Source organism: Aphelocoma coerulescens, chromosome 2 (genome assembly GCF_041296385.1).
Source record: "Aphelocoma coerulescens isolate FSJ_1873_10779 chromosome 2, UR_Acoe_1.0, whole genome shotgun sequence".
Lineage (NCBI taxonomy): Eukaryota > Metazoa > Chordata > Aves > Passeriformes > Corvidae > Aphelocoma > Aphelocoma coerulescens.
In genome coordinates, this window is record NC_091015.1 from 134007276 (window position 1) to 134031607 (window position 24332).

Genomic DNA, 24332 nt, shown 5'->3' on the forward strand with positions numbered 1-24332 from the left:
CTCATAGACAAATAAAAATGTCCATCACCAAAAACTGAACACCTAGTACTCCTCCAAAGGGCAAATACAAAGCATGTGATACATTTCTATGCTGCATATGTAACTGCAATTGTTATCCATTGTAGCAATCATTTTAAGAAACTATTTTGTCATGAGATTAATTTATGACAGTACGGACTGAGTTTCAGCAGAGCACTCACAAATATTCATTAAACACATACATTTGAAAGTGCACTGCAAGCCTTCATCTGTCTCTTGTAAAATGACTGGTTATAATGTGAAAGTTAAAAGAATCAAAAGCAACACTAGCAAGAAGGCTCTTAAATTTTCAATCACTGTTTAAATAATACTTGCTTCAAACAAACTCTGTAAATAAAAACACAATGTACAATAAAAAAATTGCCTCAAGAACAAAAATCTATCACATTCCCTTGAACTAAAAATGTTATATAAATTATTTATATATGCTAATATAACATGCTTAGATCCATACGTTTATATCATTACACTAATAATTGTATCTGACACATTCTTATCCCTAATCTAAATTGCAAGTCTCTAATAAATTTTCAAAAACATCCCAAGATTACAAGTCTACTTCTGCCATCACTGTTGACACTATATTCAGACCACAAATGGCTCAGACAAAACAAAAGTTTAAAAAGGGTCTTTGCAGAACTTTTCAGAAATGCACACCTTCATCTCCAGCAATCTCTTACACAGGACAAATTCTTAGGCTGCTTCTATGAAGCATATCATGGTACCACTCATACACACAACACAGGACTCAAAACATTGAAAATATCACACAGTAAATTCAGCTTTGAGATCTCCCGTGGTAATTTCCTTTTCCACCATGCAGATCACCTGCTGAGTGCCTAAGGTCACCCCATGTAACACTGGAGCAACATGTCCTTGCCTAGAGGTCAATTCTAACCCCCAAAACTGTGTAAACCCGTATCAAACACATCACGGCTGCTCCATTTGTGCTCCCAAACACCATAGCTACTTTGTAAGTGCTTTGTGGAGATTTTCAGAGCCAGAGACATGCTTACAGAACCAAGGCTGTTGCTGGTTCAATCGTATTTGAATCACCATCTGCTAACTTATAAAATAAACCATTCAGGCAAATGTTTCTTTCAGAACAGACAAATGACAGTAACACAGCATTATGCTTTTCAAACACTAAAACTGTTGGGAAAAGATTAGCAACTGAAAGATCAAAACAGTGCAGTGACAACACCAGCAGAGATGCGGCAGCAGAATTAGACAGTGTTCATAGCTAACACAGCTGAATAACCAAACTAAAATGTTACTTCTCAGCTTCATACCTGTGGAACTGTGTAGGTAACTCTAACAGCATGCATCTCCTCTTCCAGTGGAGGAACAATGCAGAGGTACTGCCCCAGACTTTTCTCTTCGGGATATTTAGCACACAGCTAATGGACACTGCCTTCCCTAGCCATTTTTGTGAATACATCCATTCATTTCTGTTGTACCTTTACAAATGACCACAGAGAAAATATTTTGACACAGTAATTTTGTTTGTTTCCATAAAATCACAGAAAATATGTAATGTTTCGATTATAGAACTGACTCAGAAGATGCACTAAAAAACTATTTGCATAGTTTTAAAAGAAAACAAAAAGTAAAAAGCTTAGATCACAGTATGTTCTCCTTTACGTTAATGTGAACAAGAAAAAAAATCCACAGAAATCAATGAAATGTCTTCAGATTGACACAGAAGAAACAAAATTAGAAAACAGCCTTCTCTTCCTTATTGCCCAGTTTCAGGAATATCCTGAAGACTCTTAGGTGGAAAATAAGAGCACTGATTTGTGGAACTATTTAGCACCTAGCTATTCAGTGAGCTCACCTGAACAGTATGTTTTATGTGTTATGTTTACTGTTGCTACTTTATTCCACTCAAAAGAAAAGAAAAAATAGGCGGTTTTCATTTCTGTAGAGATTTTCTTCTAGGAAACAAACATTTGCAACAATTCTAGAATATTTTAGCTATTACTACTGACTGTTTAATTTCCTTTCCAAAGTCCTCTACTGCACAGCTTCACACAGGTCCTCCTGTGCCACAGGCCAAGAATGTCATCACTCAAATAATACAACTTCATGTATCTGTGGCCAGGGAAGAGTTAAAGGAAGGCCAAACAATCAAGTCTTAATCCTGAAGAATGGAGCTATTCCCCCTCCTGCATTTATAATACATAAACTAAAACCAAGCTAAAAGCACAGGCAGCCCTGTGACAGTGGAAATATTGATCTCTGCAGGGAGTCATCAGCTAAACTGATGAGGAGAAAAAAAAGCCAGGCTTGAAAACAAGCCCTTCCCCACTGGTGGGGTTCAGCACTGGTTCCCTTTAGCACTGGTGTGTGGTGATATTCCGTCTTGTGCCTTCACACAGCTTTTTCAGCTAAGATTTCTGCAGGATCACCTACTTCCATTTATTGCCTTTTCTAAAAAACAGAATGCATTACTCTGTCTTCCTATTCTATTCATTTCTAAATGAAAATTCTTTGACCTTGCATTGTAAGAATAATGTATTTGGAATCAAAAGAAATACCTTATTGGATTGCAACATCCATCTCCCTATGTGCTACTCAGTGAAAGAACAGCACTTAATCTCAAAGGTTATTCTACACTAATTAATTTTTTTTTTAGATCAGATTCATCATCGCAATATCCAAAAGAGATTACAGACACTTTAGCATGAATATAATTTCTCGTGGTTTTAAGAAAAGAAAATGAAATGTTTGAGGTAAGGGAGAACAATTTGAGTTTGGTAGAGTCCTGGGGAGATGTCTGCTTGTCTGTTCAAAATGCAGGGAGAGAAACTCCTACTGCAAAGGAAAGAAAGGGAGCACGTCTATTATGAGGGGTGACCAATCCCTATTATCTTTCCTTCATTTATCACTTTATCATTTATTTTCAATACTTAATACTGTGTAAGACCAAATGGCTTTTATATTTGGCTTCTATTCTACACAAGCACCACATTATGAATAATGTATTACAATTTATTACAACATAACCCTGAAAATTTGTATTTACAAGTGTGTAAGAAGCTTATCAATGGATAATGTCACTGTTAGCTACAGTGTGGGAGTTTCAAACAGTCGCAATAATAAGAGGGGAAAAAACCTTTAGAGAAAATATTCCACTGAAAGACGTGCAATGAGGAAGTCATCATTCCAAATACGGTATTGAAGAAAAATCCTCTCTTCCAAAGTATTAAAAATACATGAGCTATTCAGCTAAACACCTCTCATTTCAAGAAAGTCTCTGACTAAAGGAATGAAAGTTTCAGGCAGTTGTTAAAAATTCAGACGTCTGCTGCAGCTGCCTCCTCTGTGGCTCAGATGCTGTGCGCAGCCGGCTGCCCCCGATGGCTCCGAGGGCCACCCCCTCCCCGGCTGCCCTGGCTGTCCCCCTCCATCCCATGGAAGCCGGCAGACACCGACACGCTGCAGACCTGGCCCGAACCTGGCCCTGCCCGCCGTGGAGAGGGAGTTCCGTGTCAGAGCAGCTGGAGGTGTGCTCCGTGCCACAGTCACAAAGCCCTTGAAGCCGGCCCCAGGGAAGCGCAGGAGCAGGCACCCACAGCACAGGGAAAGGAGCGGTGCGGTCACAGACCGCCCTCCAGGCAGCACATCACATGAAAGCACATCTGCTGCTGACAAAAGCCAAGGGACAGCCCTCAGGGAAAACAGCCTCCAGCTAAACTAGCACTGCAACGCTCAGCTAACGTTGGACTCGATGATGTTAAAAGGTCTTTTCCACTCTAAATGATTCCATGAATCTATGTACCACACACGTAAGATACTACTTCAGCAGCAACAACATTCAGCTGGAGAGTCCCAGAAGACTAAGGAAACAAAAAGCTATGCACTTAAAAATCCATCAAAACGGGAAAATCCAAACGTTTCTGTTCAGCTTTCTTCTTGTAACATAAATAATAATCAAAGGCTGTGACCTTAATCCAGCACTTTTGATTTATTCCTTGGAGATAGTATAGATTAATTACCTTGTTATGCAAGTCCTGGGTGATATGGTAATGTGCCATAAGAATACTTTACTCACACAAAAACTGCACTAACAGGCAGTGAGTGTGATAAAACACTGTATTAACTGCACTGTGATATGGAAGTTTGCTCCCAAAATGGAATAATAAAGCCATTTATACAGATAACCACTGACAGAAGAGGTGACATAGGGACATCTAAACACAAGCAATATCTAAACAAAACTAAAGTTTGTAGATTACAACTCAAACTGGATTATATTGGTGCTCCTCCGCAAAGAGTAAATCATCACAGAGATCATCCTTTTATTAACACAAACTGCTGAAACCCATCAGGGAAACATTTATAAATGTTATATTTATAAATGAAACGTTTATAAAAACATATATGCCTGAAGCTACAGAGCTGGGATTCTCGTGAGGAGCAAATGGAAAAATTCTCCCCAGTGTACCAGAGTCTAGGTATGTCTTGAATGATGGACTAGGAGAAAACAGAAGCAAAAGTTACATAGTGATTTTCAACAAAATGGGATTTTACTTGTATTTTCCACCCAAGAATGAATGGAAGTTGAAATGAGTAAAAACTGAGAATTAAATACCAAAATGCATCTCAAAGTGTCAAGCTATGCAAATAAGTATACATTGACGGCTAAACACTTTTTCCATCAAAAGGAGTTTTGCCATCAAACTCAGATTAATAAAAATGATACCTGCCCGAAACTTTGGGGAAAAAAAAAGAGGCTTATTTGTCCATAATTGGTTTCGTGACTTGAAAAATGTTTAATAAATGGCATGCCTTTCCATTATTTCAGATTACTTAAACAAATGTGGTACAAAAATCCCAAGAGGCCTTGTTATGTGTTTAAAAATGAAAAAGGTTTACAGATCAGACCCTGCTCCCATTCAGTATCAGGTGCACCTCATTACCTTTAGGGGGAATGTGCCACAGTTAGTTGTAATTTATTAACTTTTCTGGAAAGCTTTACTAAATCTAATGTTCATTAGGTGCCAGGTTTGAGAACCACAAGAGCAAGGCAGCAGTAACCTACCACAACTCTGGTCCTCATAAGAACAAAAGCATTAGTACTAATTAAACGCCTCCAGACCTCCCTTTCTGCTCTGACTGTGCTTGCTCTCGAGCTAATTGCTTCTCTCCTCCAGCACAGCTTATCGTGTCTGCCCTGCTACAGAGCAGCCAACTTCATGTTTTCTAAATGGGATGAACAGCCTGCAGACAGTAACTCTGATTGCTTCAGATCTTTTCAGGGTTCCTTGTAAGACAATTGAAATGTTTTGTGTCGACTAAATGATCTTCAAATTTTTCTTCATCTGAAGTTTTCACATTAGGAAATGAGCTGAATTATAAAACTCAAAATCTCTGTGGCCTTTTTAAAGCAAGTGCATCAATTACAAAGATGAATAGGAAAGTCTTGATATCAGCTGACATCACTATTGTGAAACATGAACATTTGCAGGACTTAGAAAAAGGACTTATTTAGTATAAAGATTAAGAAGTACTAAAGAATCTAGGCGATATGAATGACAATTATGTTTATAAAAAAAAAAAAATCTCGGAACTGATGGCACTGACTTGTGCTCTATTATTACTTACTTGACAATCCCACGTAAGAGGATTACTGTCTATTTCGGCACAATGTATAACAAGAGTATAAAGCACATCACCAAGGGATTGTATGAAGAGGCTGCCTCTTATCATCACACCCACACATATTCTTCAAGTCAAATCTCCCACATCAGAAAACCACCAGCTGTCAGTTCCCTGACACAGCTCCACACCATTTTGTTACTCAAGAAAATTAGGGGAAAAAAGGCAAAAAGGTCAAGAAGTCTTTTTAACAGGAGTGCAACCCAGAGTAAATTAAGGGCAGAATTGTATCATTCTTTGACCCCCTGCACATAAAAATAACCTCACACTCTGTATCCTGATTCAATAGAAAAGCAGCAGAAAGCAGTCCTAAGAGCATCCAGAGACTGACAGTCACAAGGGTTACACTACCCCTTCTTTTATAATGCTATGCTACTAATTCTTCTAATAGCTCCAAACAGGCCATGAAAACTGGGATAAATCCAGTGCTAGAAGAGTTGCTTTGCCCAGCAGTTGTATTTTGAAGAAATCCTAATGCTCAGACCACACAATAATTGATCTGAGCATCTTATTAAACTAGACAAGGGAAATGTACTACATTCCTAATACACTACACCATTTTTTCCTGTCAGGCACAATTCAAACAAAATGCAGCTGGCTCACAGTGTAGGATGCCTACCTGCTAATAGAAACCTTATGGCTATCAAACTGTTCTACCACAACCACTCATTAGTCCCCTCCCACTGTCTGTACCAGTTACATCTACTCCTCCTAGAGGAAAATGGTCAACCTTGACCCCTGGCAGTCAGTAAAAGATTTCAGTGTGCCAACTTGGGCAAACCATGAGATGTTATTTCTCACATATCCTGAAACTGCAACACACGATTGATCCCTTCCTCAGTCTGTAATACTCAAGATAAGTATAAACACACAATACAAATCTGAGAATCAAAACATGGAGTTTTCTTGAAAGTGTGGCACTGCATCAGACCCGTGGTAAGCTCTTCTTTCTGCAGGATTTAAATTTGGAGTGTGGGGATGCAGGGGAGGATGAAGAGGGGAATAAGCATGAAAGGAAGTTAATTACAGATCTATCTGATCATACACAGCTCTCTTTCACCCTGTCCAAATACTTAAAATTTATTATTAGTTACAGCAGGAGTAATAGCTGCTCTAATGACAGTGCAGGAACTTAATGTTAGTTCATACATTCCTCCCTTTTTATCTGGTTAATGGAATAGCTTATCCTTAGTGAAGCTGAGAAGGCATATATGAAGCTTCTGACTCACCAGGTTTAAAAGCTCTTTTCAATTTCTTTCCCATTAGCTGGCCTGGCCAATATTAGTCAATCAGTTTTACCTCATTTCTCATAGAAGCCTGATCTTTTAATTATCACAAATGTATGGGGGCAGTAGCCTTAACCACTCTTTTTATTTTGCCTTTCAAGGCCACATGCATTCCTATTTGCTGTGTCCTACTTGCTTCTGAGTGTCCAAAGCTAGTGCAAACAACTATAAATTCAATAAGAACAATAAATGACCCCATCTAAGCAAAAATCAATTGCTAACAAATATTGAATAAGACAGGAAGCAAAAGCTAACTAGGAAAGGTCTTTTTTTATACTTCTCCATAGGTTCAGTCACTGAGGTACTCCTAAATGCAGAGGGCATTCTGAGAAGTGATCATCTTCCTCCTCCCAGAGGTTCTGGAGAAGCCATAGGAGTAAACACATGGATACTACTGCCTACTTTGCTTCTGCAGTCAAAGAAATTCACGCCAGCCAGCTCTATCTTTGACGTTATAATCACAATCTCTTTAAACTGTTCAGTCACCGAGGTCAATGACTATATAGAACTTCTACATATGAAAATAGTGCAATAGCTACTTAGGAGCTATAATTTAGAGTACAGCTCTTCCTTCAAGCATCAACTCAGACCTCAGCCATGCTTTTGAAAAATTATTTACAGCATGGCATTTTATTACAAAAATGTAGTGCTAAGTTCAGAGTCTTTTTACTCTCATTGTGTAACAGGACTAATATTCCTCCAGTAACACAATGGAGGTGTGGTAACAAACTAACAGTTATTTGTCTGAGATAACCCCAAAATCCCACTTCTTTCCCTAGGTCTTCCCTAGCAGAAGAAACAGTTTTTTGAAATTCTTATTTTAGGCCAATTATATAACTTACCAGATAAATGCCTACATTGATGTGCCTCAGCACTACTATACTGCAGACTCAAAAAGCTCATGTGCTATTTTCCCTGTGACTATAAAAATTCCCTAGGGATACCTTCACTATTTCTGTCACTAGACAGCTGTATTAAATCAAGTTGATATACACTGCTCATCATATTTACAAAAATTACATACTCTAATATTATGTAACAAATTTTTTACTTTTTTTTTAAATGAGAGGATTATTACTGAAGCTATTTCCACTCTAGAAGGTTATGCTCTTCATTAAATCTCTTTTTGCCTCACTGGGGTGAATTAACAAGCAGAAACACAAGTTCAGATGAAAAAAAAACACAAAATGAAAAAACTATTTTGCTACTATTTCTTAAATTCAAACTACTGAAACGGCAGGGACCAATGAATGGCATGAAGAGGCACTTTGGGCAAAAGCAGAAAATGCTGTTCTGTGAAGGTGTGAAGAAGAAAAAGCGCAGCAGAAGCAAAGCTTCTCTGTTCTCTGCATTGCCAAAACTCCCCAGCCTTGTTAGGGACTTTCCTGCACTCCACAGACACTTACAGCATCTTCAGCCCTTCCAGGCTCCACCTGGAACTCTCCTTGGCAGGTACCTCCTCACCGGAGTCCATTCTGGCTTTGTCCCTCACTGCCTTGGACCACACAAAAGAGGCACTGACAGTCCCATGCTGCTGGCACTTAACCTCTTCTCCTTCACTTTTCCTGGGGCTTTTTCAGCTGAAAGTTCCCACCTAACCAGCATCCACAGGTTATTCTCCTCATGAATTTTACATAGGTTTGACCTCTGCACCTATGAGCTGATTTCTTTGGAACTTTTGATGGAAAAGATAGTGTTTTCAGTTGTCTTATACGAAGCAAAATCTACTGAGTCAACAGCTCAGCTGAATACAGCAATTTCTCTTCAACTACAGGGAGAGCTTAACACACAGCAATGTCAGGTAATTATCTTCCAGAGTATTTCCTTTAGATAGCTGTAGATGCAAATGAGGCGTGCTTGACACATTTCGTTTAAGTAATCATAGGTTAGCAACTACCACAGCAGAGCTCACAACTATTTCCCTGTCTACTCTGGCTTACCTACAAAAATGCATTACTCGAAATGACTGCGGGGGAGGTCCAGTATTCAGATTTTAATCTAATCAGAGACTAAAAAAGGAGAAGTAGGAACCAAGGTGTGATTGAAAGCACTTGGCTTCATGAGCACACCAGCACTTTTCAGTGCCTGCATGACACCTGAAGTCAACAGCTGTGAAGGAATCCAGGATAAATACCAGGATAAACTACAATTTAAGTATAAAATAGCAAATCAGAAGATATCAGAAAATACACTCAGCTAATATATGCATTATCTGAAATACTCTGACTCTAGAGGATAGCTTAATTAATACAGAAAGAAAAGGGTGCAATCACAGAGGAACCCTGCCAGGATTTAATTTTTGTCACTTTGAAGAAGTTGACTGAAAACAGGTAAATATGGAAAGTTGTCACTAATTTACAAAACCTTGCTAAATTCAAACAACTGAAGAGCTGGTAGCTGATTTCGGGGCAGCTGGTTTTAAGAAAAATCAATGCTGAGACACTCTTGAGGATTTCATTCTAATCCAGTAAACATCAAAGATAAAAGGTGCAGAGGGCAACCACCAGATTGAGGTCCTACTGTGCATGGTGCAATGTAAGTCAAGTATTAACATCAATATAAGCAAGGAAGTAAGTGGAAACACTAAGAAAAATATCCTGACAAGCTAATGAAAAGGAAGCAAGCTGCTGAAAAGACACCTGTACTGAAAATGGGGAAGAGAATCAAAGATGAAAAGCACAGGAGCATACAATTAGTGGACATGCAGTACTGCTTTGCAAACTTCATGTGACACAACTCATGTATCTGCTTGTTCAAATTACAAGGAAAAATATACATGCTTTTTTTCTGACTGTATCTCCTTCAAACTCACCACAAAATGTAATTCATACCAGAGCATGATGCTTTTCCCTGGTGTAATTTGTCTTTGCTGCCAAGTAAGCTGTTTACCTACATGAGAGCTAATACTTTCTGATTAGACAATTGGGTCTAATGGCAGCATAAAATAACAGTCGAGCTTCTGTGTCTGCACTTCCTCATTTCTCAGGTAAGAACAAATTCCTTGTGGCAGAAAAGAAGGGAAGTGGAAAGACCCAGGTTCGTTAGCTTTCTCGTTAATGCTGTGCAGTGTCTGAATTTCTGGCCTTGTGACAGCACAACAGATGCCCAAACTCCCAACTGCTCAGCAGCAGAGCAGGACACAGCCCATACATCTCCACACTGCCGAGCACTGATATATTTTTTCCCATCACAGGAAATGTCCTATTTTTTTCTGGGCACTTGGAAGGAGTTAAGAGTATAGATTTGGCTGACTCAGGTGCAATTAGCCTGCATGCGCACTGCAGAGCTGTCTGCTGTCATAAATTTGCTAGCTCCAGCCCATGTGCCCAGATTGTCCAACTGAGTTGAGGTAAAAGCACCACAGTGCTTGAATAAAAGCATGGACATGAGGAATCAGAAAGCCAACAGTTTGCTCCCTGTGCAGAGCCCACACTTCTAGGGCTTTCCCTCTTCCAACTGTACCACCTCAAATCTTTCCGATTACAGCCCTAACGAGTCCCAGCGTCCCTGTAGCTGCTGAGGGGGTTGCAGAGACACCCTTGGACTTGGAGCTGAAATTCTGACAGCTCTGGTGACGATTCACAGGATGACAGGTGACCAGCTTGCCCTGCCCTCAGAGTCCATGTGGCACTGCCCCATCCATCAGCAGCCAAGTCAGAGCTAGTGCTTACTTTGACCCTTCCAGTCCAGAGCAGCAACCGCCAGAGGGGACCAGCTGAAGTATGTGCCATTTTTGCATGGTAGCTTCTCAACTGTTTTCAAAATTGTCTCTACACAAAATAAATAGGAAAGGCATGTAAAAACAACAAAAAAGGAAAACAGAGTTAATTCTTCACAAGAAACAAGGATAAAACAAAATTAGGATTAAAAAGAGAGCGCGAAAGTTTAATATGATTGAGTTACTTTTCTGTTTTTTAAAAACCATGGATAAATTCCATTCATTTGCTTTCCTCTAAAAACTCGGAATCTTTAGATGCTGGCCTTCAGGATTAAATAGAAGGCTGAGACTCATTTATAATTGCCTGTATTTCCTGCACAACTGAGACAGAAACCCACGTATCTTTGAATGACAGTAGAGAGAAATCCAGTCTCCTTTCTTTTGACTGCATAAGCACTTTCACAGCAATTAAGTCCTCCCAGGTGAGGCGGCCACTGAATGAAAGTTAAGGGAAAATGGATAAAACACAAAGCATCTCTAATCCACCTGCAACAGGAGTAGTTACAGTGACCCTTTAGAAAACAGTCAGGGTATCCAGCAGACAGCTAAAGTTTCCAGCCCCCAGGTAATCAGACACTAGATCCCAAGCCTTCAGTTCCTGGCAAAAGCTACGAACAAGCTGTTACTTAAAGGCCACTTTCATGTCTAGGTTTCCAAGCTGCTCCGGGACCACAGCAGGTGGAGACACTTGTCTGCACAAACCAGCCCTGCAGCAGAGCTTGACAGAGAAGGGAGCCACTCTCCAAGAAAACACTATTCCCAAGCTCAAGCAGGTGAAAAGGGCACTGTCAACCTCAGAAACAAAATGCTAACCATTTTGACAAATCTAAGCAAGGGAAACAACTGGACCTGGGAATTCAGTGAGTTTCAGAACCCTGGATCCAATCCAGTTTTTGTCCTTTAATATGAAGAGAAAGAGACAATCAGGGAAGCATGTGCCTAAGTCTCTTCTTGCTCTTAAGAAGGGCCAAGTGCATTTTGCCAGTTACTGGAAGTGATGCTTTGTCAATACAGCTGCTTGTGAACAATGCCATGGCTCATGTCAAGGACACAACTGGAGAGATGCAGAAAGCATCCCTAAGGGACATGACACTGGCAGAGCAAGTGAAGATCTATCACTCACAACACTAAATCCTGCAGGCAGAAAACTTCAGAGCAAAGGCTGCCCCCCACTCTTCACTGAACTCACTGTATGAACACATTGCTTAAATGGACAAAAAAACCCCAACCAACCAGCTTCTCTAAATGCTTAAGAAAATTGTATCTAGGATCACAGCACGAAAAAGAAGTATCAGTCCACCTATGGAGTAGGAAACTAAAGCGGAGAAGAAAAGTAAGATCTTTCTAGCTCCTCAGTTATACAAAAGGACAATAAAACTGCACAGTGCTACTATAAGTAATTATTAGGAACTGTGCAGGAACTGTGCCTGCTGCCTGATCAGCATTTTAACCAAAAAAAAAGATGCTACAGAGTGCCAGAGAAGCACAATACTGCACCCTCTAAGTGTTAAATCATCTGTGTGAGAAAGCAGTATTAATCCATATGCACAAATAGAGCTGCAGTCACTTCACCTGCATCCCAAGATGCTCCCTACCCCCAGCCGAGCACAGCGAACTCAGCCTTCTGCTAGTGCTGCCCAGCTGAGTGTTCAAACAAAACAAGCATGTGTTTCACAGAATCATGGAATCACAGAATATGCTGAGCTGGAAGGGACCCACAAGGATCATCAAGTCCAGCTTGCAGCCCTGCACAGGACCATCCCCAAGAGTCACACCATGTGCCCGAGAGCATCATCCAAACACTTCTTGAACTCTGTCAAGATGGTGCTGTGACCACTTCCCTGGGGAGCCTGTTCCAGTACCCAACCACCCTCTGGGAGACAACTTTTCTTCTAATATCCAACCTAAACCTCCTCTGACACAATTTCAGGCCATACCCTCAGGTCCTGTCACTGGTCACCACAGAGAAGAGAGAAGTGCCTGCCCTTCCTCTCACAAGAAAGTTGTAACTACAGTGAGGTTTCCCCTCTGCCTCCTCCTCACAGACACAGTGACCTCAACTACTCCTCATACGACTTCCCCTCAAGGCCCTTCACCATTTTCACTGCCCTCCTTTGGACACTCTCTAATAGCTTAATGTCATTTTCATATTGTGGCACCCAAAACTGCACATGATGTTCAAGGTGAGGCCACCCTGGTGCAGAGCAGAGGGGGACAATCCCCTCCTTTGCCCAGCTGTGCCTGATGCACCCTAGGTTTGTACAAAAACAAACTGTTGATAGATCAAGTCTTAATGCTTGCCTGTGGATAAAACTAGATGTAGCCTTCTCTCAGATAAAGTAAAATCATGTATCTGAGAAATAAGCTTGGCACACTTCCCCGTTACAAGGAATATAGAGCAAGCAATAAAAAATACTGGTGAACACGCCCTTTGGCTTCAATTTTTGATTCATAAAATCCTGCCTCCTCACAGGCATGCTGTAAAAATAAACTTACTATTTCTGTAGGGTTTACCAACTATAGGGATCAATGCTGAGAAAACCCTGTGGGAAACTAACTTTTTTGGATATCAGGAAGCAGGAAGCATATTCCAAAAGTAAACCAAAAGTGGTCATAAGCTGAATGGTGAGAATAAAATTAAATGCTGGTCAGCTGTTTCCCTGCTGCTCGATGGTCCCTCCTGCTCAGCTGGAAAGTTGATCCTGTCTCAGAAAACCTCAATAACCTTGTAGCATCCACATAAAGGACCGGTTGCCCTCAGGAGGCTCCAGTTCCTGTCTGCCAGGGACATCCGTAACCCCAGAAACAGCCAGACCAAAATGGGTCAAAGTGGCACAAAAATCCAATGCTTCCTGTGCCAACATCCAAGCAGTGGCATGAAACAGAGATCTAGCTTGTTTGGCAACTGCTGTGGGACCCAGCAAGTAGAGGTGGCAGGTTTCTGGTGGAATATGTGAAGCTACTCCTCCTGCCCTCTCCTTCCAAGTGAGATGTGGATATAGGGGTAGATTTAACTAGAAATACAACAAATACAATCATCATACATACATATATAAAGACTTTGGGGAAGTCTGTAACAAAAACATGTGGGGTACACAGAACATCAGTCTGTAAAATTCTGGTAAGGAGGTGTTTTCCAAACAGAACATTAGTCACAGAATTTTACCACAGTAACTGTTTACCTAATAATAGAAACAGCAACCCACAAACAATCATGAAAACAAAGCAAGAGTTCAAAATATTTTTGAAACTTGTCTAAATATTTATTTTTTCCAGGTTATGAAATGACTTTACTTCCCTGGCTTTCAGCAATTATCTGTACCAAGCCCATTTGCACAGGTTTATCCAATTTTTCAGCCATTATCTCATAAAACCTTTATGCATTTTGTGATTACAGTTTGTTCCAAAACCTAGGAACAGTCTGCATGAAATTAAACTGAGACACTTTTCTCATATCATATCCTAACCAGCCTATAGTATTCTGGAAACTGAAATAAAATATCCTTAGCACAATGACTGATTTGTCCACTAGTCATTTTGGGGGGATACTGGTAAAAGCCATTCCTGAATGTTAGAATATTTCATTAATGCAGTGTTTCTGTAAAACCTAATACTGCCTCTCTACATGTGAATTTTTAGGGTAAATTCCTTTTTTATTACAGTATCCACTTGCAAAAGAAGAAAAATATTTAAAAATTATTCAGGTACTGTAATGCCACTACTAAAACTTCTAAGTGCCACACTTAATTTTGAAGAACTGCTTTTAAAAGTCCTGATACAATCATATGGCAAACTCACATTCAAGACAAACTGTTGGATCCCTAAAAAAAACCCACAGTGTTTAGAAAAATCACCATGTTTTAAGTGCTAGAATTTGACAAGTAGCAGGAACACCACCAAGTGTACAAAACAAGACTCATGAAGTCCAATTCAGCTTCAAATTGAATTGCAATTAATTTAATTGGATAAATACTTAAAAGAAGAACCTGCACACATCAGGCAGCTGACAACAGACATGTCACAGTACAGCTGAGCACAGAAGAGAGAGACTTTGGGAGGAGACAAAGACCACTTAGTGACTGCCCAGTTTTTATATAGTGTGCAACTTCCCTTTTGGATTATCTGTGATTAAGGGAACCAGTTCTTACATTTCCTAGGCACCTGTTACAATCAGGATTTGTTTCCAAGCCTGATGTCACACATTTCTCAAAGTTAGCATCAAGGGCATCAAAGTGTTGTCAAGTTTAAGGGACAAGAGGACCCGGAGGTGGCATTGTTTCACAAGGAAGGAACATCCCACAGAAGAGCTCACACACTGCTATGCAGGAAGCCCAAATACACATCCCTGCTTGGCACCTTTGTCCTACTAAAAACGACACAGCACCTTGTAAACTGGCACCGTGCCATTCTGACAGATGGACTTACGTGTAGGCAGCCAAGAGACTATGTATAAGCATCAAATATGTTTTTTGAGAGGAGGACTTCCAGCCAGGAATGTTAAAACAGCTGTCCACATTGAGCTTGCATGCCTACACTTAAGAGGATATGCTATCGCCACTAGAGCCCTGAGCTGGATTAACTTGAAAAATAAGTAAGATAGCTTCCACAGCCACATAAGGTGAGTTTTTGCAGAATCAGGATTAGTGATACTCAGGGGGGCTTTACTGACCTACTATTAGTGGGCACACTTGCAGGGTCAAAAAGCTCACCAGCTTTTGGCAGCTCTGCAGCCCAGTGAACTTTTTATCAGGTGCACGCCTATATATATTTATTTTCCTTTGGGAGAAAAACATAGAATGCAATACCAGCATGATTACGAACAAACAGGTTAGTGTCCTCCCATTTGGTGTTAGAGGATACTTTATGAATTACTGTCCTCACTCAAACACGTGTCTGTGTGACTGGGATTTCTGTCACTGGGCTTTCTTCTCTTTTTTAAAACCTCAACCACCATGGCCCACTCCGAGACTTTTTGTTAGCTCATGCCTACACACAAACATACATTTTACATTTTGACATCACTTGCATAGTTTTCCCCAGTAATAGAATCACACCAGCTGGAGAACGAGGCATTACATAACACAGGATGTGAGGTGGCAGGCCTGCAGAGCCATGTCCAGGCCACTTCTATTCCATCCCTGCACCTGGCTGGGCTGTCTGCTGCCCACAAATCCCTCTCCTCAAGGACATGCAACATTCCAAACCATTGAGAAGATCCAATAAAAACATGTTTGCTCACATCAACATGCCAGTGTTCTTTTTCTTTTTCCCCAAAAAACTCAGACTCTACTGCTGCCCCCCAAAAAGTCATAGGCCTAAGTCTAAACTAAGGCAAATACTCAAACATTAAGAAGTAAAAAGCTTCCTCAGACATCCACACTATTTAAAAAAGATAATGCCAGGATTTCCAACACCAGACAACATTGCTCCTAGCCCTAAGTAGCTTCAAGACTGAATGGAGGTGGTGGTATGTTTTATTCAATGTTTAAACACACTTCGTGTTCATTTTAATTCTCCCTGTGGTCACAATCAAATCACAGGCATACATTTTTCACGTACACTGTAGCTGCGTGTACTCATCTTTGTTCTTATGAATCACTAGAAATGAACTTCAACTCTACAAGCGTCCTCCCAGTATAGATCAAAGCTGCCTTCGGTGCCTGGCGGGCACAAGGTCACATGGAGTCTACCCAGCTGCTGGTGCCTTTTACCTTCGTTAACTTTGCAGCAATTAAAGTTACCTGAGTCACTTCATTACAATTTCCTGTGCTAGAAGCGCGTCAGTGGTAGGCATCATTTCTCCTGCACAGTGAGGATTTCCCCCCATTGACCTTGCCTTCCCCTTTGTTGGAGAAAGATTTCCTCCTCTCACACCGTTCACCTCTTTTACCCTTCATTCTTCACCTACAGCATTTCCATTTCCTTCTTTTTTCCGTGTTTTTGAGGACTGTGTGAGATCGCCTACTTGCAAAAGTTCCAAACTACAATTTAGTAACCTCAGTAACGAGCTGCTTTGTTTTTTCATACTACCAATAAAGTCGATGCTAGGTTAATCTTAATTTCCATACCACTTAACCTTTCTCAGATGGGAGAAGAGAGGGAAAAAACACTCTGTCAAATACTTCATCATGCAGATTAGCAATGCAGTGAATACTTCTCCCTCCTTCCAAAAACTGCCCCAGGCTTTTTCAAGACACTGTGCACAGACTGTGTATGGCTTTAAAACGGTTCAGGGAACAGTCACATTGCCAAAGAACAGGTCAAAAGGAATAAAAACACTGATCCGGATCACTACTTTTGCTTAGTAAAGTAGTTATACACACACCCCACAAGTGTATTACTTTCATAAATGTGTGTTTTACATGCAACTATTATCTCCATGGCTATTGTAAAGCCAAAGTAAATTGAACTGCAAATGGTAATGCTGAGTATCCAAAACCCCTTGGCAGCTCTCTCAGCCCCCTAAGTGCCTCTCGTTATATGAAAACAATTTGAAGGGGTACATGAGGTTCATTTCTCACAGAAGCTTTAAGGTGCTAATGCAAAGTCAGAGAGCAGCCAATCTTCTTGCACATTACACAAACTATCATGATCAAACTCCAATAAAGTTTAGCACCCAGTTATCTGAGACACTTCTTCCTCCCACCACCGCACAGCTATCAGAAAGACTTGTCTGTACCTGCTGAAAAACGTGTGCCAGATTAGACTCTCATTTCGTTGTGCTCCTTGAGCTACCCTAACCAAACTCAACCCTAAAGGTTTTACATGCTGGTTTATCGATGGGTTTTTAACTCTAAGATGCCAGATGATGTATCAATGCCAGTCAAAATTCATTGCTAGTTAAAGGCAAATGAATTCTGGAAAAGTAAAATGAAGCATGCCAAAAATCTCTTGAAGTGCTTATCGAACATTAACATTACAGAGACTTTACTCTAAAGGCACACTAACCAGAAGTTAGAAATATAAAGCTTCTGAGTTTTGAGAGGGCATGGCAAATTTTAACACTGCTTTCTGAAAAAGTCGCCGGCTACTGCCAAGTGCTGAAAAGCACTAGAGAAGACGACTTTTTCTGCTGTTCTATTCCCTGTGCAGGAGAGTGTGAGTACAACCGCTTTTAGGCACACTGTATTAGCCTCACCTGTTACTACTGTTCACCATGCCACAAAACATTTTAAAACAGGAAAGAATGGCAATTTTACTTCAAAAAGTCATTTGAAAAGGAAAACTTATCACAGATGTTGTTCAGCAGGACCAAGGCAGAGAAGTACCTGTAACTGGCCCCTCAGAGAGATTGGGGTTCAGCATTCAAAGTACCCAGGTACTTAAGTTGCCTTACCTAGGTACAGCGAGGCGTTTTCTTTCTTGACATTGTCATCTAAGTAGGTTGGTCCCAAGGTATAGATGGGTGTCGAGCCCATGCCAATGAGGATTTGGGCACAAATGAATAAAGCTACATAGAGAGAGTGGTCATTTCCACCGGTGTCCTTGATGCAGGCCGACGAGTCCCACTGCTCTTTGGCAGTGCCATTGCCAGCCACGCACAAGCCCTCGTTACTGACGGAGGAGTTCAGTTCCTGGATCTGGTACGGCGGAGAGATGAAGTGAGGTAAGGAGAACAGCGCAGCGCCCAGGGCGATGAAAAGCCCCCCTATGGCCAGCCAGAGCGGCCTCCGCCCGCGACCCCCGAAGTAGCTGATGAAGACCACCACCACCAAGCTCCCGATGTCGAAGCAGCTGACCAGCAGCCCCGACTCCGAGCTCTTCAGGCTGTATCTCCGCTCGATGGTGGTGATGACGCTGCTCAGGTAGCCGGAGACCATGAGAGACTGGATGAAGGTCAGGAAGCACATGCACACCAGGAAGAAGCGCGAGTCCGCCAGCACTGTCCGCAGGCACGCTCTGCCCGGGGGGCCCGCCAGCAGCAGCGCCGGCGGCGGCGGTGGCAGCAGCAGCGGGGGGCCCAGGGATACCCCTCGGCCGGGCGCCGCCGGCTGGCCGCCCTCCGTCCTCCAGGGGAAGCTCCCGCTGCCGCTGGCGGCGGAGGGGGGCCGGGCAGCCTCGGCGACGGCAGCGGCGCCCTCGCCCCGCTCGGCCTCGGGAGCCGGTCCCGCGGCGGGGCTCGGCGGGCCGCCGCCGCCGCCCCCCCCGGCCGCCAGGGGGGAGCCGAGCGCGGGCAGACTGCGGCACCGCGGCGCCTCCGCCCGGCCCCCCGCCGCCGCCGCCGGCCGCTCCGCCCCGGGGAGCCGCTGCTCCGGGGTCCCCGCCGAGGCCATGCTGAGCTCGGCGGCGGCCTCAGAGGAGCCCGGCCGGCTCCATCGCCGCCGTGCGTCGAGCGCGCTGAGGGGCCCGGCGAGAGCGCAGCATAGCGAGGAGGGGAGGAGGGAGGGGAGGGGGGTGGCCCTAGCCGCGGCCGCCGGCCGCCCCGCCGCACGTGTCAGCCAAACTCCTTTGTGGCTCCATCCACCCTCAGTCTCGCTCGAGGGGCCGCCCGCCCGCCGGGGCGCCCGCGCTACCGGCGGCTCCCGCTCCCCGTCGCCGCATGCCCGCGGCGCCGCGCTCAGCAGCCGCCCGCCGGGGCCCCGCGGACAGCCCGCCCTCCGCGGGGCATCGCCGCCCGCTCCGCCGCCCGCATCCTCCTCTCTTGCCGCCGACGCCGGTGACAGAGCTCCGAGGGACTGCTGCCGATCTGCGGGGCGGAGAGCAAGCACGGGAGGTCAGCGGTGCCGGCCCCAGGGGCCCCGTCCCTCCCCGCCGCCCCAGCCTCTGCCCGCCCGACACCGCGGTCTGCGCTGAGCTCCGGGGAGAGCCTCCGTCCCCGTGGGGGCTGGATCACAGCAGCGCCCCGAGGACCGCGCGTCCTTGGGGACGGCACATGGATTTACATAAGAGCTGGGGCGGCCTCGGCCAGAGCGCGACCCTTTTATTTGGCGCCGGATGAGACAGCCAAAGGTCGCCGTGCCAAGCCTTTTATTTTCCAGCCTAAAAATAAATGTGCCGAAATAAATACTCCGCTACAACTCGGCGGCTCGGGGAGCGGCGGCAGCCGGAGGGAAGGGGAACAAAGCAGGAGCCGGGCAGCGGCGGCGGCGGGCACTCCGGGACCCGGCACCCCGGGGCCGACCTCGCCGCCCCAGCTCGCTCGGGTGGACCTCGGGACCGCGGACACCCGGGACTGCCGGGCGCAGAGCACTGCCCAGACATCCCTACCCCGGCAGCGGAACACGCCTTTTGCCTCCTTTGTCCGCTTTTGTCTCCCCGCCGCCTCCTGCTCGCTGCGGCCCCGCGGAGGGGCGGGCGGGGGAGGCACCGGCACCCGGGCAACCGCGCCCCGGCGGCGGATCTCCCCCACCCCCAGAGGGTGGGCAGCGGGCAGGGCGGCGGAGCCTGCGGGGCGCACCGGGCTTTCCTCCCGGCCGCCGCGAAGAAAAACGACGGGGCTACTCACCGAGCGTGCGGCGCAGGGCGCCGGCCGGCCCCGGCCCTGCGCCCCCGCCCCGCCTGTCACCCAGCGCCGGGTCCCCCTCGGCCGCCCCCGCCTCCCCGGGCGCCGGAGCGCAGGCGCGCCCGCCGCAGCCTCCGGGCCGGCCGATGCCGGCGGGCGCTCGCGTGCCCTCCGACCTGCCCTCGCCGCTGCGCCGGCCCGCGGTTACCGGGCTGCACCTCCTCGCCAGGGAGGCCGGGCCCCCGCGGGACGGTGAGCAGTGAGGGCTTCATCCAGGGAAGGAGCGGAGCCAGCCCTTCCCTCCCCTCTGGAGGAGGGTGTGCTCGGTCGGTGCCCTTGCTCACCCGTGGAGCTGCTGCGGGCTGCAGCTCGGCCCTCGTGGCTGAGAAGGTCCGCGGAGCGCCACGGTTGGCAGCCCTGGGCGGCGTTTAGGATGCTTGGGATGGTGTTGTATCGCGTTGTGCAAAAGGCGGAAATATTCGGAAGACGGGACCTCAATTACATCATCGGCTGAAAAGTGAGAAGAACCAAGGGATGATTTTCAAAAATTGTTAATTTTAAGGAAAATAAGCAGATCACCTGATGATCCTTTTTGTCCAGAGTCTTTTCTCCAATGCAAACCATCTCCAAAACTGAGAAGCACATGCGAAATACAGAAGTAGTTTGGAGTTTACTCCTCATAGAGTTTTCTCCTAAATCCTTTTTTTACGTTTGTGTAGTGTCTTGAATTGCACTGGTTTGTTTTTCTCTCAAGTCCCTGTGTTTAAAGCCGTAGTACCAGGATAAGGCTAAACAGTACTGCAAATTATTTTATTTGTTGTGGCTTGATAGAGTGTGAACTATTGAGGTATTCATCCTTTTGCCCAAAATTTTTCCATAAAATAATACCAATAAATACACCAAAGAAGTATATTATCCTACTACACATTTTTGAATAGGTAGTGGTTTTCTGGCAGGATGGAAGATCTACCATTGATTTGTTTCCCCTCCTTAAAAAAAAAGCGTGTAAGACTGACTCACCACATTTGTTTGGTTATTTATAGTCTGGATCAACAAAATAGTTTCACATAATAAAAGATACCATTTTCCAGTTCTATAAAGCTATTATCGAGGTATTTTGATACCTCTTTGTACTCGCTTAACAGTTCAACTGCTCAAACTCAGCACAGCCAAAACATCTTTTTTTTTCTTTGTTTTTCAACAGGAAAAATGCGGTTAAGGAGCTGTCCCAAGTTTAGTGCTTGTCTAGGCCTGTAGTTTTAGTATTCCATTTGAGGTTTCTGCAGTTTAGTATTCCCCAGTTAGGTTTTCAAGGATTCTTGCAAAACTCGTGCTAATGATTCTTTTTTGCTACATAAGGTCCTTATGACAGTTTCTTTTATTTCATTATCTCACAGCTAGTTGTTACTGCAGCTCCTCTCTCCTGCCTCTTCCACTGTCAGCTTCCCATGGCCACAGTTTCTGTCACTGCAGCTCTGGCACTCACCTCAGTGCACAGTAAGCTGAATAAACTCACTGAGGCAGCAGAAAACCAATCCAAGGGGGAAAAAAAGTGTTTTGCTGGTTTTATGAGCTGAATCACTTCACCAAGGATGGGAACACAAGAACTTGAAACAAGAAAAAAATAAAGGGGGGAAAAAAGAGGTCCATGGGGATAGAGGAAAGAGCATAATCCATTTCAACAAGAACAAGCTCTTCATTCAACCCCATCATCTCGCATACATGTAATTCACCTGCTAGGCAGTATCCCTTCAGTCACTCCTTTGCACTTGAACTGGTACATGAACCAGTAACTGCAGTTTTAAGTCTGATGGATCATATATATGGCATCTCAGTGCTGGCTTCTGTCCTTGGTTCACAACAACCCCATGCAACACTGCAGGCGTGGGGAAGAGTGGCTGGAAAGTTGCCTGGCAGAAAAGAATCTGGGGGTGCTAGTCAACAGCTGGTTGAACATGAGCCCATGTGTGCCCAGGTGGCCAAGAAGGCCAATGGCATCCTGGCTTGTATCAGGAATAGTGTGGCCAGCAGGACCAGGGCAGTGATTGCCCCCCTGTGCTCAGCACTGGTGAGGCTGCACCTCAAGCGCTGTGTTCAGTTTTGGGCTCTCACTGCAAGAATGACATTGAGGTGCTGGAGCATGTCCTGAGAAGGGCAGCAGGGCTAGTAAAGGGTCTGGAGCACAAGTCTCATGAGGAGCAGCTGAAGGAGCTGAAGTTGTTTCACCTGGAGAAAAGGAGGATGAGGCAATACCTTATCGCTCTCTACAACTACATGAAAAGAGGTTGTAGCTAGGGGGGAGTCAGTCTCTTCTCCCCAGTAACAAGCGATAGGATTAGAGAAAATGGCCTCAAGTTGCACCAGGGGAGGTTTAGAATGGATATTATGAAAAAATTCTTCACCAAAAGGATTGTGAGGCACTGAAAAAGACATCAGGGAAGTGATGGAGTCACCATTCTTGGAGGTATTTGAAAGACATGTAGATGTGGCACTTTAGGACATGGTTTCATGGTGGACTTGGCAGTGCTGAGGTAACAGTTGGACTCAGTGATCTTAAAGGTCTTTTCCAACCTAAACAATTCTATGATTTTTACATCAGCTTTGGGATCTTGTTCTATGACTAGAATTCCTAGCCATTACTGTGTAAAACCAACAATAACTTTTGTGAGATTGCAGAATAGGAATAAATACACAAAAGCATTCTTCATTCCCATGGGAAAATATAAGGGCACAGCATTCTCAGCTTTCACAGCATTTGCAAATAGTACAGCCTCCAAACAGGTACAATTTCAATTCTTTCTGCAGTGGCAAACCTGTCAAGAGAGAAACTTGTCCTTAGGACTATGTGAAGATGTTTGTTTTCGGAAGTTACTCCACCTGACTACAGGTTCTAAAATGTTTGACTTCCGTGCTTACTTTTGAGTCTGAATAGTTAAATAATGGGTTGGCTGCAGTGGGTATGAACATCCAGCACCAAGTGATGAATGGGAAATCAATATTACTCTCTTCACTTGACAGGTTGATTACAGAAGGTGTAACAGTGGTACCCAAATTCACAATAAAATAGAAATATATAAAACTTACTCTACAAAATTTCTCCTTTTAAAGTTTTACCATAGTGAATTTAAAATACACAATATCTCTCAAGCACAAAAAAATCACTTGGTGTTGCAGACCAGCCTGTTTATGGCTACAACTGCAAAAGAACATAGTTCCCATTTTGCTAGATTAAGGACATGGGTAGACATCCTATTTTGCTTTATCTGTGTCAATGAAAGACATGAAGTCAGGACTAGTGAAAGGCATCTTAAGAGTTCCTAAGTTCCCAGCTGACAGCCTCCTTCCCTCATGGGCTGCCCTACTGCAGTGGCAAGCGCTCACACAGCATTCTCAGCTGCTGTTCTGTGAGGGACAGGACCTTAAGTCACAGCTTGGTCTTATGAGCTGATCAGTTCCAAAAGAGACGGTACCAGAGCTACCAAGGTACCATCTTTTTAAGGTCATGCTTTAGTTGGTGGTAGTTTTGAGGCTTTACATAGTACTTCCTTGATAGTTCAGGAAGCTGGTGATGCCCAAGAAGTACCTCAGCCTAGTCTATTTCAGGTCACAAAGAGAGGAAAAAACTCAGATGAAGGCTGGCATGAGTTGATGGCTCTGCTTTTCCTTCAGTGTTTCACATTTCCAGACAGGTTTTCCACTCGATGAAATGTCACAAATGCAGTAAATCAACACACTTCTCTTCCTTCCCCTTTTTTCTCACACTGCTGCCATTTTTGGGCAACATCTGCTCTTCATTCGCAGCCCAATATTAGTAAAGGAATAAGCAAAACAGGATGTGCATTAGGAGGCTAATGGACTTTAGATTCTCCAGGAGCATGAGCATTGGGAAGCATAAAGCAAAAGGACAAGAAGTGTCACTCCTCAGGGACCCTCACCAAGCTAGTGTCCTAATGAACTCCCGAGGGCAGCTCACTGCTGGGAGACAACAGCTCATTATTTTTATTTGAGATGTCAGAGAGAGCACTTGTAACAGCAGATCCTATACTAAAGAGCTCGTTTAGTACAAGAAATGAGCTTAACCACAGTCAGATACTGTTGGGAGACATCCACATTAATGTTTGTCAGTCTCCAGAGAAGAACTAGCTACAGTCTCACAAATGAAATAAAGAAACCATGAATGCCA

General features: G+C 44.1%; 1 protein-coding gene across 1 annotated transcript in view; it reads right to left on the minus strand.

The window, feature by feature from the left end:
• Positions 1 to 19074, minus strand: part of SLCO5A1 (solute carrier organic anion transporter family member 5A1) — a 72654-nt gene extending 53580 nt beyond the window's left edge. Inside the window, exon 1 of the mRNA XM_069004915.1 lies at positions 18044 to 19074. Within this exon, the coding sequence (XP_068861016.1) occupies positions 18044 to 18980 (937 nt within the window). The 5' untranslated portion in view covers positions 18981 to 19074. The remainder of the gene's footprint in view (positions 1 to 18043) is intronic.
• Between the last annotated feature and the right edge of the window lie 5258 nt (positions 19075 to 24332).